General features: G+C 40.9%; 3 protein-coding genes and 1 long non-coding RNA gene across 4 annotated transcripts in view; 3 read left to right on the forward strand and 1 right to left on the reverse strand.

Moving 5' to 3' along the window:
• The window catches only part of LOC139550433 (uncharacterized), a 401,870-nt gene that overhangs the window by 203,007 nt on the left and 184,019 nt on the right, over positions 1-14,844 (forward strand). The window lies entirely within an intron of this gene.
• The window catches only part of LOC139549547 (zinc finger protein 664-like), a 238,764-nt gene that overhangs the window by 123,203 nt on the left and 100,717 nt on the right, over positions 1-14,844 (reverse strand). The window lies entirely within an intron of this gene.
• LOC139548377 (zinc finger protein ZFP2-like) overlaps positions 1-14,844 on the forward strand; it is a 372,237-nt gene that overhangs the window by 2,194 nt on the left and 355,199 nt on the right. The window lies entirely within an intron of this gene.
• LOC139552193 (zinc finger protein 420-like) lies at positions 2,209-4,853 on the forward strand. Its single transcript, XM_071363665.1, has 2 exons — positions 2,209-2,248; positions 3,086-4,853. The coding sequence occupies exons 1-2, from the start codon at positions 2,209-2,211 to the stop codon at positions 4,816-4,818; spliced, it is 1,773 nt and encodes a 590-aa protein (XP_071219766.1). The 3' UTR covers positions 4,819-4,853.

Below are 14,844 nucleotides of genomic sequence, written 5' to 3' on the forward strand. Positions count from 1 at the left end.
CTGATGTTATAGTCCTATAGTTTCTGGTAATAGGCTACACCAGCAGTCGTTATGCTCCTATAGTTTCTGGTAATAGGCTACACCAGCAGTCGTTATGCTCCTATAGTTTCTGGTAATAGGCTACACCAGCAGTCGTTATGCTCCTATAGTTTCTGGTAATAGGCTACACCAGCAGTCGTTATGCTCCTATAGTTTCTGGTAATAGGCTACACCAGCAGTCGTTATGCTCCTATAGTTTCTGGTAATAGGCTACACCAGCAGTCGTTATGCTCCTATAGTTTCTGGTAATAGGCTACACCAGCAGTCGTTATGCTCCTATAGTTTCTGGTAATAGGCTACACCAGCAGTCGTTATGCTCCTATAGTTTCTGGTAATAGACTACACCAGCAGTCGTTATGCTCCTATAGTTTCTGGTAATAGGCTACACCAGCAGTCGTTATGCTCCTATAGTTTCTGGTAATAGGCTACACCAGCAGTCGTTATGCTCCTATAGTTTCTGGTAATAGGCTACACCAGCAGTCGTTATGCTCCTATAGTTTCTGGTAATAGGCTACACCAGCAGTCGTTAACCTTTTCCATTTGGTGCCAAGTTATCTGACCATTTCTACTGATCTGGTGCCAGTTGTGATTTTCATATTCACATTTTATTGGAACAGTTTAATTTAATTTATAATAGTCTTTGTATCTCAACATCATTCTCTGTGGTTAATCTACATTCTATTTAAATGAAAATTATAAAGAAACATTTTTATTGACATTGCTAAGTTTTAAAAAAATAACCTACATAAAGCCCAATTTCTTTTCCATTGATAAGTAAAAAAACTTTTAAAAAACTACATAAAGCCAACAAATAAAAACATTGAATTCTGCAGGTTGAAAATATCCTAATAAAAATAAATATCCTATAAATCACATTGGCTGCACATGACCTGTCTACAATGAACTTAAAACATTTGTATCAACTATCAACTGGGTTGGCTTAAACTTGTTATAGCAAGCTTGTAACATTGTATAAAATATTCTGGGCCCTCAGTTTCCCGCGCCAGTGAGTTCGGGACAGACACAGCTGTCGGCTATTTGTGCAAAGGATAAAAAGTAATCAGGTATTTTATGACATTTCCACTGGATCAGAGCATTACATTTTTCCCTTTTATGCTGAGTGGTTATCGAAAGGGCGAGAGCTGGAAATATTTAACGAAAATACTTTGAGGAACTATTGTCATTCGCAATTGATTTTGATCAGACTTTGTTTACTTGCTGTTTGAGGTGAAGAAAAAATGTATTTGAGAAGCTCCACAACTCATTAGTGGTGGTGCGTTAAGACAATCAGAGATACTATCAGACATCCCAAATGTAACTTTGACTATAATTACTGTTCCCTGAAGGAGGGAAACGAGGTACAACACCTGTTTGGCCCCACCCCTTCCTGGGTCGGTGAAGAGCGGTATTAAAGAGCGGAATAAATCCGAGCCTCACGCTCATCACCTGTGGAAGGCGGGGATTCCAGGAAGGCGTGGATTTAATAGTATGTTGTACCTAGTTTCCCTCCTTCAGGGAACAGTAGTTATAGTCATAACATGTGGATTTGATAGTATGTTGTACCTAGTTTCCCTCCTTCAGGGAACAGTAGTTATAGTCATAACTATGTGTATTTAATAGTATGTTGTACCTAGTTTCCCTCCTTCAGGGTACAGTAGTTATAGTCATAACATGTGGATTTAATAGTATGTTGTACCTAGTTTCCCTCCTTCAGGGAACAGTAGTTATAGTCATAACTATGTGGATTTAATAGTATGTTGTACCTAGTTTCCCTCCTTCAGGGAACAGTAGTTATAGTCATAACGTTACGCGTGTCATATGATGAACTTCAACTTAAATACGGGATATTGCTGTCGGACAGTTTTTTTCATTATGAAATGCACTCTAACTACGTATCATTTAGTGGCTCCTTATGTTACGCTGGGAAACAGTTTTCATGGGCACAGAAATCCTAAATAATTTCAGAGTTTGCTAAATCCAATGGTTCCAACCGAGAGTCACCTTAACTTTATTAGCAACACCCAAATGGATACTGTCATGAACGCGGTTCTTCAATAATTACACATCATTCTTAATACTGTAGCTGTTTAGTTAGTCACATGTTCAACTATCATCAGCTGATCCAGGAAATCATTTTCTGAATGACAGTCACGTGACAAACATCACTACATGCAACAACAACCAAAGTGCTTCTTCATTCATTACTCTGGTAAAGACAGTTATGCCGTGCTCCATGTTGGATCCAACATCCCTAACAAATTGATGTTTATAATGTGTTATTGTCTACTTGATTTACAGTAGGGTCTCGTTAGTCTGTTTGAACACAGAGATACTTAGCTCATAATTTGTGGAGAACTGTTCCTTGATGTATAGGCTGTTGTACAACACACAGAGCTATTTTCCTTTATTTGTTGTTAGGTGAAGTTATGGGCCAATTTGGCAAACAGTGTACAAACCCTCATTTTCAGGCTGATGGAAAAGCTAGACAAAGAGCATTTTACTGGTTGAAGGGTTTTTTAAGTACAAAGCGGTTGATTTGCGATGATGACACAAACATATTTTAAGCAGGACATTCAAACGAGCCTTACAATTATAATCCAAAGTAGTGTGAAATGCACTCATAAGCAACCTGGAAATGGAGGTTACTCCCCTTATTTTTCCCCCAATCACATTCAGAATACTTTGTGAAAAACTAAAATCTTTGCTCACCATTTTCGCTCCAGGCAGATATACTACATACAATTGTATTAAACACAGAAAGGTGCCTATATTGGAGACCAAAAGTCGTCTGGCACACTGCTTACAGTTTCAACAACATGAATAACTTATTTCAAGTCTACAATCTTAGATGTTACTACTAATGTGAAAACAAGACAAAATATGACTGTTCTTTCTCATTTTAAGACAAATTTCAAATAATCATTACATTCATTACAGACGTCAATTGTTGTACAACATCATGGCTACGCTGTTGGCATCACTTTTTACAATGGATTACCGCTGCTGTGGGCCTTTAACCATCTGTCTGACTTTGTTGTTCACACAGGAGAGAGACGGGACTACCGTGGATCCTCTGGGGAGCCTCAACAACCTCATGATGCTGACAAGGCAGAGAAGAGTTTCTCCACATCAGAACACCTCAAGAAACACCCACAGAGATCCACAGGGAAGAAACCTCACTGCTGCTCTGACAGTGGAAAGAGATTAACCTCCTCAGCAGGCATTAAAATTCATCAGAAAATCCACACAGGAGAGAAACCTTATAGCTGTCAATGTGGGAAGAGTTTTACTCATTCAACCAGCCTGATATCACACCAGAGAACACACACAGGAGAGAAACGAGAGAAACCGTATAGCTGTGATGAATGTGGGAAGAGTTTTGATGCATCTGGCCATCTGATTGTACACCAAAGAACACACACAGGAGAGAAACCGTATAGCTGTGATCAATGTGGGAAGAGTTTTGTTACATCTGGCCATCTGAAGATACACCAGAGAACACACACAGGAGAGAAACCTTTTAGCTGTACTCAATGTGGTAAGAGTTTTACTCAGCTAAGCAACCTGATATCACACCAGAGAACACACACAGGAGAGAAATCATATAGCTGTGGTCAATGTGGGAAGAGTTTTAGTCAATCTAGCACTCTGACTCTACACCAGAGAATACACACAGGAGAGAAATCTTATAGATGTATTCAATGTGGTAAGAGTTTTACTCAGCTAAGCAACCTGATATCACACCAGAGAACACACACAGGAGAGAAATCATATAGCTGTAATGAATGTGGGAAGAGTTTTATTCACCTAAGCAGCTTGATGTCACACCAGAGAACACACACAGGAGAAAAATCATATAGCTGTACTCAATGTGGGAAGAGTTTTGATACATCTAGCCGTCTTATTGTACACCAGAGAATACACACAGGAGAGAAACCTTATAGCTATGGTCAATGTGGGAAGAGTTTTGGTCAATATAGCACTCTGACTCTACACCAGAGAATACACACAGGAGAGAAATCTTATAGCTGTGGTCAATGTGGGAAGAGTTTTACTACATCTGGCCAGCTGACATTACACCAGAGAACACACACAGGAGAGAAACCTTATAGCTGTGATCAATGTGGGAAGAGTTTTACTACAACTGCCCAACTGACTCTACACCAGAGAACACACACAGGAGAGAAACCTTATAGCTGTGATCAATGTGGGAAGAGTTTTACTACAACTGCCCAACTGACTCTACACCAGAGAACACACACAGGAGAGAAACCTTATAGCTGTGATCAATGTGGGAAGAGTTTTGCTGCATCTAGCACTCTGACTCTACACCAGAGAATACACACAGGAGAGAAATCTTATAGTTGTGATCAATGTGGGAAGAGTTTTGGTCAATCTGGCCAGCTGACATCACACCAGAGAACACACACAGGAGAGAAATCTTATAGCTGTGGTCAATGTGGAAAGAGTTTTGGTCGATCTGGCCAGCTGACATCACACCAGAGAATACACACAGGAGAGAAACCTTATACCTGTGGTCATTGTGGGAAGAGTTTTACTACATCTAGCAATCTGACTGTACACCAGAGAACACACACAGGAGAGAAACCTTATACCTGTGGTCAATGTGGGAAGAGTTTTACTACATCTTGCTCTCTGACTCTACACCAGAGAACACACACAGGAGAGAAACCTTTTATGTGTGATCAATGTGGGAAGAGGTACACTGATAAAAGATCTCTGATTAAACATCAGAAAATACATGGAGTTGTTTCATGATATCAATAAATTAATGTCACAATGTAGAATGTTTTAACATTGTAGTAGGAGTGTTTTAATGATGTCACAATGTAGAATGTTTAAACATTGTAGGAGGAGTATTTTAATGATGTCACAATGTAGAACCCTAAACGTTTGTCCACTGTTCTATTGATTTCAACATGATATGGATATTAGCCTCAGGGGGAAAATCCAGGCTCTGAAATGGAAGAGTACTATTTATGAGATTTAACAAAAAGTGACTAACACAAAAAGAGCTGTGTTACACTTACCATGTTGATGACCCACTTGAATCAAAATGCAACACTTCAAAATGTAGCTAGTTGTTTACCACAAATTGTCCTCTAATCAGGGATGTACACATTATTCTCAGATTCTGTGTGGTTTTTGAGCTGTTAGTTTTAACAGGACACGTAACCTCATCTCCCTTCTGTCACACAAATGATGTTGACATGATATCGATGAGTGATGACAAATAAGTTTTGTTTCCTTTGTTTAGCGACCCCTACATTTAAATGCATCACTCCAAAATGTAGCTGACTGTCTTCTGCAGGTTGTCCTCTAATCAGTGAAGGTAAAATATATCTCCCATTTCCATGTGTTTTTTTAGTTGTTAGTTTCAACAGCACCTACAACCTGATTTCCCCCCTAATCGATATCAGTGACTATATGCAACCAAATATTTCATATTTACATTTCATGTAACATTTGGTAATGATAATTATTTATGCAACCAACTAACAATTATGTTGACATTGTGCTTTTAGAATATCAAGGTTAATTCTCACATGTGCCAACCCAAATGTACTAGAGCATGACATTGGGGACTGGGCCCCGATCCAACAACATGCCTATCTAGTGAACCCTGAAAAGAGAGAGAAGCTCCGCAGTGAGGTGGAAAGTTACTACGGATATTGCAGGAGTTTCCTCTTGAAATCAGACATGTCCGTGGTGAGAACAACCTGGTTGCTGATTGTCTCAAGGGTGGGCAGTCAAAATGTTTTGCGTTTAGCCAGTGCGTTGCCATGGATCACAATTTATTTTGACTGCACGGTTTTCCGTATTGGAGATGAGTTTTGTTTGGGCTCGTTCCAAGGGGACGAGAGTTCTAGAAGCTAGTGAGTTTTAGGTTTCTTTGTGGAAAAAATAAATATTGTTTTTAATTGTTGTTAGACAGACACCATGTTTATATTGGTGAAGGTGAAGCATTGTAGTTGATTATAATGTGACATGGAAGTTGTTTTCTGTTGGTGGTGAGCATTCTCTTAAGCTTTTGGTTTTTCCATTTATGTTTTGAGGTTGGACTTTAGCACGTCTAGCTCGTTAGCACGTAGGACGCACTGATTGGTGTCACCTCGTTAGTCAGTATGTGTTACACCTGTGCTGGCTTGTCCATCTCGTTAGTGGGAAGGTGTTTCACCTGAGCTGGTCCAGGTTCTATTTAAGAGTGTCTGACCCAGTGCTCCAGTTGTCTTGATAGATGTGGAGAGTCAACACCTTTAGTTGCTCTACCTTTTTGGTTTGCTTCCTGTCTTTAAGTTTGGTGTGGGTTTTTCTTTTGTTTGCCTCTTCTTGGGCAGATTTAGTGGGTCTCATGGTGGGTGTCTTTTAGGTCCCAGTTGTTGTTACTAGTCAATTTTCAGTGGACACCCCTATAGTGACTTTCAGAGCCCCTCCTAAAAAAATAAAAATAAATTGAATTTGGGGATGGATATTGCATCCAATTAATATTTTTTATCAATGGCATTTCCTTAGGGTGCCCATTAGTCTTTCAGTTGTTAGTCTTCTGTTTGTTGTGTACTAAATATTTATGTTTTTCATTTTTTTATTCCTGTGAAGCCATTGTGTTGCATCATGTCTGAAATGTGCTGTATAAATAAAGCTTGATTTGATTTCAACAAATGAACCCAATGACTGACCAATCAACAGATTCTTGGTCCATCTCAGTATGAAAAACCGTATCAATCCCACTTTTCCAGCCTGCTGAAGGCGTGGTGGAGTGGTAAACACCACCCCCGGCTCTACCAGGGGCTTGAAGTGGTCTCCCACAGCTCTGCTGGAGGAGTGGTAAACACCACCCCCGGCTCTACCAGGGGCTTGAGGTGGTCTCCCACAGCTCTGCTTATGTCATGTTCTGTGGCCTTGCCGTTCCATTTCTTGACTGCACCTGCAACACAGAAACACATTTAGTCATATTATATAAAACACTCAAAGTAATGGATATGGAGCATCTATGGCCTCAGTTACACCTGGCACCTAAATGTGACTTCTGTCATCTGATCACTCCAAGCTGCATTAGGTTCAGATCTACCAGGACGGGCCGTTGACAGTCTGGATGCAGTCAGGCCACCGAATATAAAATATTCAATATAAAGAGATGGGGTGAATGAGTGGGGAAAAGTACATTCTACACAAATTACCTTCATAATATCAAAGAACAAATGTGTGTGCCTGAGGGGAAATTAACTTTCATACAGCCAAAAGTGGGGAGAAATTACACCCACATCAGTGGACAATTTGCACTAATGTATATAAACATGGATGAATTAACATATTCCCTTTTCCTGACGTGATGAACCGTTAAGGGACATAAATATTTACCATCTAAACCATCTGTGACCTCTCACCTCTCTGGCTGTAGAAGTGTTCTTCCTAACCAGTCCCTCAACAGCTCTCTGACTGAGCTCCACCCTCACTGGGTCTTCTGAGGAGAGGAAGGCTGAGGAGGGATGGAAGGATGAATGGATCAGTCAGTCAATAAAGTGTAGAGCTGCTGTCTGACAAAATCACTATTTCAGTAGTTCATTAAAGTAATTAAGGCTTTATGACTCCTGAATACCAACTATCAATCACTTAGATCATGTATTTCCAGGTAGAGATACATCCTTGGGACGTCCCTAGCCCATTGAAGTTGGCATTTAAAATTGTTTAGGGTAGGGATGTCCCAAGGATCCCAGATAGCATTGACCATTGTGCATTCTTATGTCTCTTTTACATAGCAGGTGATGGGTTCTGACTTCTGAACTTGAAAATAATAAATATCCTTATTTATGTCACTGTTTGAGAGAGGGGAATGTAGAACGTTATTGTTAGACGTAAGGGATCCTATGGAAGAAGAACAAGTCAACAGGACAGCCGTGAGGTGGGAGGAGAAGGGTCACAGTCTGGTACAAGTCAACAGGACAGCCGTGAGGTGGGGAGGAGAAGGGCCACAGTCTGGTACAAGTCAACAGGACAGCCGTGAGGTGGGAGGAGAAGGGTCACAGTCTGGTACAAGTCAACAGGACAGCCGTGAGGTGGGAGGAGAAGGGTCACAGTCTGGTACAAGTCAACAGGACAGCCGTGAGGTGGGAGGAGAAGGGTCACAGTCTGGTACAAGTCAACAGGACAGCCGTGAGGTGGGAGGAGAAGGGCCACAGTCTGGTACAAGTCAACAGGACAGCCGTGAGGTGGGAGGAGAAGGGCCACAGTCTGGTACAAGTCAACAGGACAGCCGTGAGGTGGGGAGGAGAAGGGCCACAGTCTGGTACAAGTCAACAGGACAGCCGTGAGGTGGGGAGGAGAAGGGCCACAGCCGTGAGGTGGGAGGAGAAGGGTCACAGTCTGGTACAAGTCAACAGGACAGCCGTGAGGTGGGAGGAGAAGGGTCACAGTCTGGTACAAGTCAACAGGACAGCCGTGAGGTGGGAGGAGAAGGGTCACAGTCTGGTACAAGTCAACAGGACAGCCGTGAGGTGGGGAGGAGAAGGGCCACAGCCGTGAGGTGGGGAGGAGGGAGGAATTTAGGCTGAGATCAGATGAAGTGAGGAAGAACTGATGTGACTAAAGTTCTGCCTAGCAACAGAGGTGTAAGGAGGAGACTCAGCATAAAGGGTTAAATACCAATAAGGAGGAGACTCCGCATGAAGGGTTAAATACCAGTAAGGAGGAGACTCAGCATAAAGGATTAAATACCAGTAAGGAGGAGACTCAGCATAAAGGGTTAAATACCAGTAAGGAGGAGCCTCAGCATAAAGGGTTAAATACCAGTAAGGAGGAGACTCAGCATAAAGGATTAAATACCAGTAAGGAGGAGACTCAGCATAAAGGGTTAAATACCAGTAAGGAGGAGACTCAGCATAAAGGGTTAAATACCAGTAAGGAGGAGACTCAGCATAAAGGATTAAATACCAGTAAGGAGGAGACTCAGCATAAAGGATTAAATACCAGTAAGGAGGAGACTCAGCATAAAGGGTTAAATACCAGTAAGGAGGAGACTCAGCATAAATGGTTAAATACCAGTAAGGAGGAGACTCAGCATAAAGGATTAAATACCAGTAAGGAGGAGACTCAGCATAAAGGATTAAATACCAGTGCTTGTGTGAATATGTCTTGGTCTTAAGCAGCTGTGACTCAGTGGGTGAATAAACTTGGTTTGAGCTTTACTTATCGTCTGAGTTTTTACTCTTTATTTATAACTTAACAGGTGTAAAAGAAACAGACAAGACAAGTAGGCGTGCAGTGGATTATGGTCATTGTAGTTAATTACAACATTTTATGCGCTAAACTAGGTAGAATATTGGCCTGTTGGAAACTACAACTCCCTACTACATCACATAGTTCAGTCTGGATCTGATTTATCTCTAGAGAAACTACAACTCCCTACTACATCACACAGTTCAGGCTGGATCTGATTTATCTCTAGAGAAACTACAACTCCCTACTACATCACACAGTTCAGTCTGGATCTGATTTATCTCTAGAGAAACTACAACTCCCTACTACATCACACAGTTCAGACTGGATCTGATTTATCTCTAGACTAGTTCCAGACACACCCTCTGGGGAGACAGGCCAAAGGCGCTTGCTTGCCCCAATTCGGGGAACCATTGATCTACTTCAGAGGAACTGTGTCTAGAGTGATTTCCTGTTGTTTTGACACCTCACTGGAAAACTAGAATAACTAGCTGTTGCTACAGAACGAGACGACCAATTCACAGTTAGTCTGTGTCTCGTTCTCCACACACGGACACATACCAAGATCACGTGTTTTCTATATGCACAAGATAGTTTGACTGTATAAGGCTTCTGAACTCCTTGTGTCATCGAGCTCTCGGCCTTCCACCTCAGAGTGTAGGGCTGACCAGCTACATTATTGCAATTCTTATCAAATAAAGGTTGATTGTTTGAAGAAATTATAAAGTCTTTCCTGATTGGTTAGAATTTCCACCACAATGTGCAGTAACAATGTTAGACCAGACTCATAGTACAGAATGAATGACTGACTGCCCGGTTCAACGTCTCACCTCATACTGTATTGGAGCAGCAGCAGCTGACTGCCCAGTTCAACGTCAGTTCACCATCTCACCTCATACTTTATTGGAGCAGCAGCAGCTGACTGCCCGGTTCAACGTCAGTTCACCATCTCACCTCATACTGTATTGGAGCAGCAGCAGCTGACTGCCCGGTTCAACATCAGTTCACCGTCTCACCTCATACTGTATTGGAGCAGCAGCAGCTGACTGCCCGGTTCAACATCAGTTCACCGTCTCACCTCATACTGTATTGGAGCAGCAGCAGCTGACTGCCCGGTTCAACGTCAGTTCACCGTCTCACCTCATACTGTATTGGAGCAGCAGCAGCTGACTGCCCGGTTCAACGTCAGTTCACCGTCTCACCTCATACTGTATTGGAGCAGCAGCAGCTGACTGCCCAGTTCAACATCAGTTCACCGTCTCACCTCATACAGTATTGGAGCAGCAGCAGCTGACTTGATCGTTGATGCAAATCATCATGTTTTGAATCTGAGAGTAAATAGAGCCGACTACAACTCTAAAAATGAAGGGTTCAACTGGAGTTGTTCTCAGATCCCCTAAGAACCGGAGGGTTCTTGGTCAATGAAAAACAGCCCCAAAAGGTTCTTCAAAGAACTTGTTAGAAGGTGGGTTCATCGAGGAACCTCCGTTGTTGCTGGACTTCTTCCGGGAACTTCGCAACTGAAAACGATGGTGACAAGTTTGGATGCGACAACAAGTTAAAAAGGTTAAGTTGGGTTGATGTTTGGCTCTGAATATGTCTAGAAATAATTTATATATAATAATATAACATACTAATGAATAACGAAGACAATGATGGTTTTCTGTGAATATCTTCCATAACGTTACTATAGTTAATTACCGTAAATATTAGAAAGCCGGGTTTGACCGTCGGCGTTGTATGAGCTACAGTACAGTACCGTTATCTAGCTAGCTAACGTTATGTCCTAACTAGGCACAACTAGGTTTGGATTATTTCCCTCAACTATATTCTTTCCCATATATTGTATATCGTTTCCATAAAGCCAACATGGCTTTACACTCATTAACGTAAGTTTCCAATCTAGAGCAGTTCTCACTTTTGTGATAATGAACTAGCTAACGTTAACTAACTAACTAAGGACGGTGACCTGTCCAGACGAGATGTTACAACGAACTGAATCGTCAATGGAGGTCTTCCTCTTTATATAGCCTGCTACAGCATGCAATACTATTAACTCACAAGGGGGCATAACGTTACATGGACAATACTATCCCATTTTGGAAACGTTACATGGACAATACTATCCCATTTTGGAAACGTTACATGGACAATACTATCCCATTTTGGAGACGTTACATGTACAATACTATCCCATTTTGGAAACGTTACATGGACAATACTATCCCATTTTGGAAACGTTACATGTACAATACTATCCCATTTTGGAAACGTTACGACAATACTATCCCATTTTTGGAAACGTTACATGTACGCAATATTATATATATATATATATGTTTTAATGCTTGTAAGACTATTCTTTGACACATTTTCTCTTCCTTTGAATTTCTTATAGGACAGAACATGGACACAATGCAATTGGGATCAAGAAGAAGGTACAGATATGTTGTAGGACAGCTGCATTTGAAGTGTACATTTAACCTACATAGCAGTCAATACAAACTGAAATCTTTTAGCATACAAATATGTGCAAATGATCTTTTCAGATCTTCTCAGAAATTAATCAAGTCCATGGAATGGATATAGACAAAAAGATAATTCAAGGACTATCAGAGGTCGAGAGGCGAGGCAGGGGTGAGGACATCATCCTGCTATTTTGACAGTCCCTGAAGGATAATACAGAAGAGGTAATTGCTCTTATTCCTTCCCTTTCTCTAATGTATTTTGTAATAAAATTAGCAAGTGTAGTAAGATCATTGCTTTACTTTACTAGGACTGGAGACCACAGCAGCGATTCTGCTCTTGCCCTACCTCTTCAATGAGGACCTGAGGGTCCATTATGTTCGTGACAAGGTATGCCTATGCTCCAATCATCTGTTTCTTCATAAACATAGGTGTGCATGCTGATATAAAACTACAGCTGAAAATTTGTTATGTTCTTTGTTAATTGTATGTGTATTCATCTTTTCTTACTTTTGTTGACAGATTTCACCGCTCTTCACTCCTTTACTGCACATCGGTGGAAATCCATTTCACCATGAGAGTGAAATCCCGCTGGCCTTTGATGGGGAGAACATCCACGCCCTCGAGGACGTCCCCATGGGACTTGGGGCTCTGCTACGGCTGTATTTTCTATTTTCCCTTAAATTTCCCCAAAATGTCAGAAAAACACTTATGTTGTTAAGTTACTGTGTTCTGGGAGAAGAGAAGTTGGGGTGAAGTTACCAGGGCCGGTCATAAAGATGGAAAACTTCCTAACATAACTAAGTGGATACGATATACACACTAAAGCTGAAAAATCTGTATTTAGCATCAAGTCTACAATATTGTTAGTTTACCTATGATTCATTTTTAATGTATGTTGTTTTTATTGTACATCATTATTTATATATTTTAAATGTCATGAAAAGCACTATACAAAGTAAATGTATTATTTATTATGGTCTGACATGTCTGCAGAAATGTTGCAATTTTGTAATGTGTTTAGTTTGGTAAATTGTTTTGCAAATATTAATTCAAATTTGTGGTGCCACTAAATAAACAATTAATTATTTTAATCAATATTGTTATTAATATTATTAAAATATGTTTTTATAATGGAGGGAGGGTGGACAGGGAGTTTAAAAAATGAACCCCAAAAGGTTCTTTGAGGAACCATGATAAGGGGTTCTTCAAAGAACTTTTAGGGGTTCCCACAAAAGGTTCTTTGAATAACTTTTAGGGGTTCCCTCCACTGTTTCAATTTGAAGAACCTCTAAAGGATACTCCAGGAACCTTTACTTTTTAGAGTGTATATTGATAAAAGTCACCTTGTCCGAGAGACATTTACATAGTTATACAAAGCCCAATTTGTGATTACTATTTTGGGGCGAAAAGCGGGCACAACAGACAGACCTGATATCGCCAATAATTCGACGTCCTTGGACATCACGTGCTGAGTGGGTATGACCAAAGTTATTCTGTTTAGCTGCACTTTGTAGTACATTTTTACACTATAAAAAATATTTCTGATGCCACATCGCCCGTTTTCAAAGGGAGTCGTTGGTTTTTACAGGCAGTCGCTATTTAGCTTTTTGTCTGAAAGTATTTTCTCAACTGTGATACCAACTCCAGTCAGCAGATGGCGATGTGCGTCTTTCAGGTGATTCTGCCACTGACGTATAATCTACAGCTAATCAGCCACCTTGGTTCACTAACTTTATGGAAAAAGTTTTATTCAATAAATCTAGCAACTCTTCTAATACTGGGAAAATAAAGGAATACACACTCAGAGCCTCCTGACTCAGCCCTGTTTACACCTCCAAGGTGCCCCCTCACACAGGAATACACACTCAGAGCCTACGAGGCTTTTCTAAAAAACTCACTTTGCGTGGTTTGCTCACCTCTTTTTTTTTTTAAACTAGGTTTGAGATTTGGTATCCACTCAGCTCGCTGCCTCTCAGATCAAAGGTGGGTCTATCTGCTCCATTCCCGAAGTGTGGTCTCCCCGAGATCCCAAGTTTGAGGGATCCCTTGTGCACCATTTACCAGGTCGTCAGGAGCATCACCAAGTGAAGATTAACATCCCCAAATGTGGTTAATTTCTTTCATATCAAATGAGACAAACTTACCACACAAGTCAGAGTTATTCTTAAACTAAATCTTTATTCACTTATTAATAAGGGAGCAGGTCAATACAACGCACACATATAAAGTGAATCAATTGAGTGCTCTACGTTAATGATGGCTAGTCGACAAATCACTCCCAGATGATTCGTTGAGAGGCACGAGACAAAGTACAAAGGTCTTTTATAGCCAAGATACACCCCTTTCAATGTACATGACGACTAGCAGATGTATAGAACGGGTCACAAGATTAATATTTGGATGAAAGATACTTATAATTCACAGCAGACAGTATCTGCTGTAAAAACAGTACTCTTTGTGTAGAGACCAGTGTCTGGCCCTGGGGTCATCTCTCCCTGGTACCATATAGAACAGAAACATTAACTCATGCTCTGGAATGCGGTCTCTTCAGGTTTTATCACCCAAAAGACATTGTAAATCTCCTGTCAGTGTTTTTTCCCAGAGGCCCATCCTCAGTAGAACACAGACACAATAGTTCTAAGAACCCTCTATTCTGTTGCATAAAACAACCATTTGATGCAATAAAAGCATTATAACATAATGTTGCAGTTTTGCTCTCAGTGTCCACTGAAAGTTGACTAGTAACAACAACTGGGACCTAAAAGACACCCACCATGAGACCCACTAAATCTGCCCAAGAAGAGGCAAACAAAAGAAAAACCCACAACAAACTTAAAGACAGGAAGCAAACCAAAAAGGTGGAGCAACTAAAGGTGTTGTCTCTCCACATCTATCAAGACAACTGGAGCACTGGGCCAGACACTCTTAAATAGAACCTGGACCAGCTCAGGTGAAACACCTTCCCACTAACTAGATGGACAAGCCAAAGCCTGTAACACCTTCCCCCTTTTAGACAACAAATACATCCTATATTTTTGTTGGACATGTTTGCTCACCCCCATCAGAAAACTTCCATTTCACATAATCAACTACAATGCTTCT

The sequence above is a fragment of the Salvelinus alpinus genome, chromosome 2, assembly GCF_045679555.1.
Source record: "Salvelinus alpinus chromosome 2, SLU_Salpinus.1, whole genome shotgun sequence".
In the NCBI taxonomy this organism is placed as follows: Eukaryota; Metazoa; Chordata; class Actinopteri; order Salmoniformes; family Salmonidae; genus Salvelinus; species Salvelinus alpinus.

Excerpts from the sequence above, each read along its gene's own strand:
- LOC139552193 (XM_071363665.1), top strand. The coding sequence starts at position 2,209 with ATGCAACAACAACCAAAGTGCTTCTTCATTCATTACTCTG. Across the intron at positions 2,249-3,085 it reads CTTCTTCATTCATTACTCTG|GAGAGAGACGGGACTACCGT; the intron begins GTAAAGACAGTT and ends TTGTTCACACAG.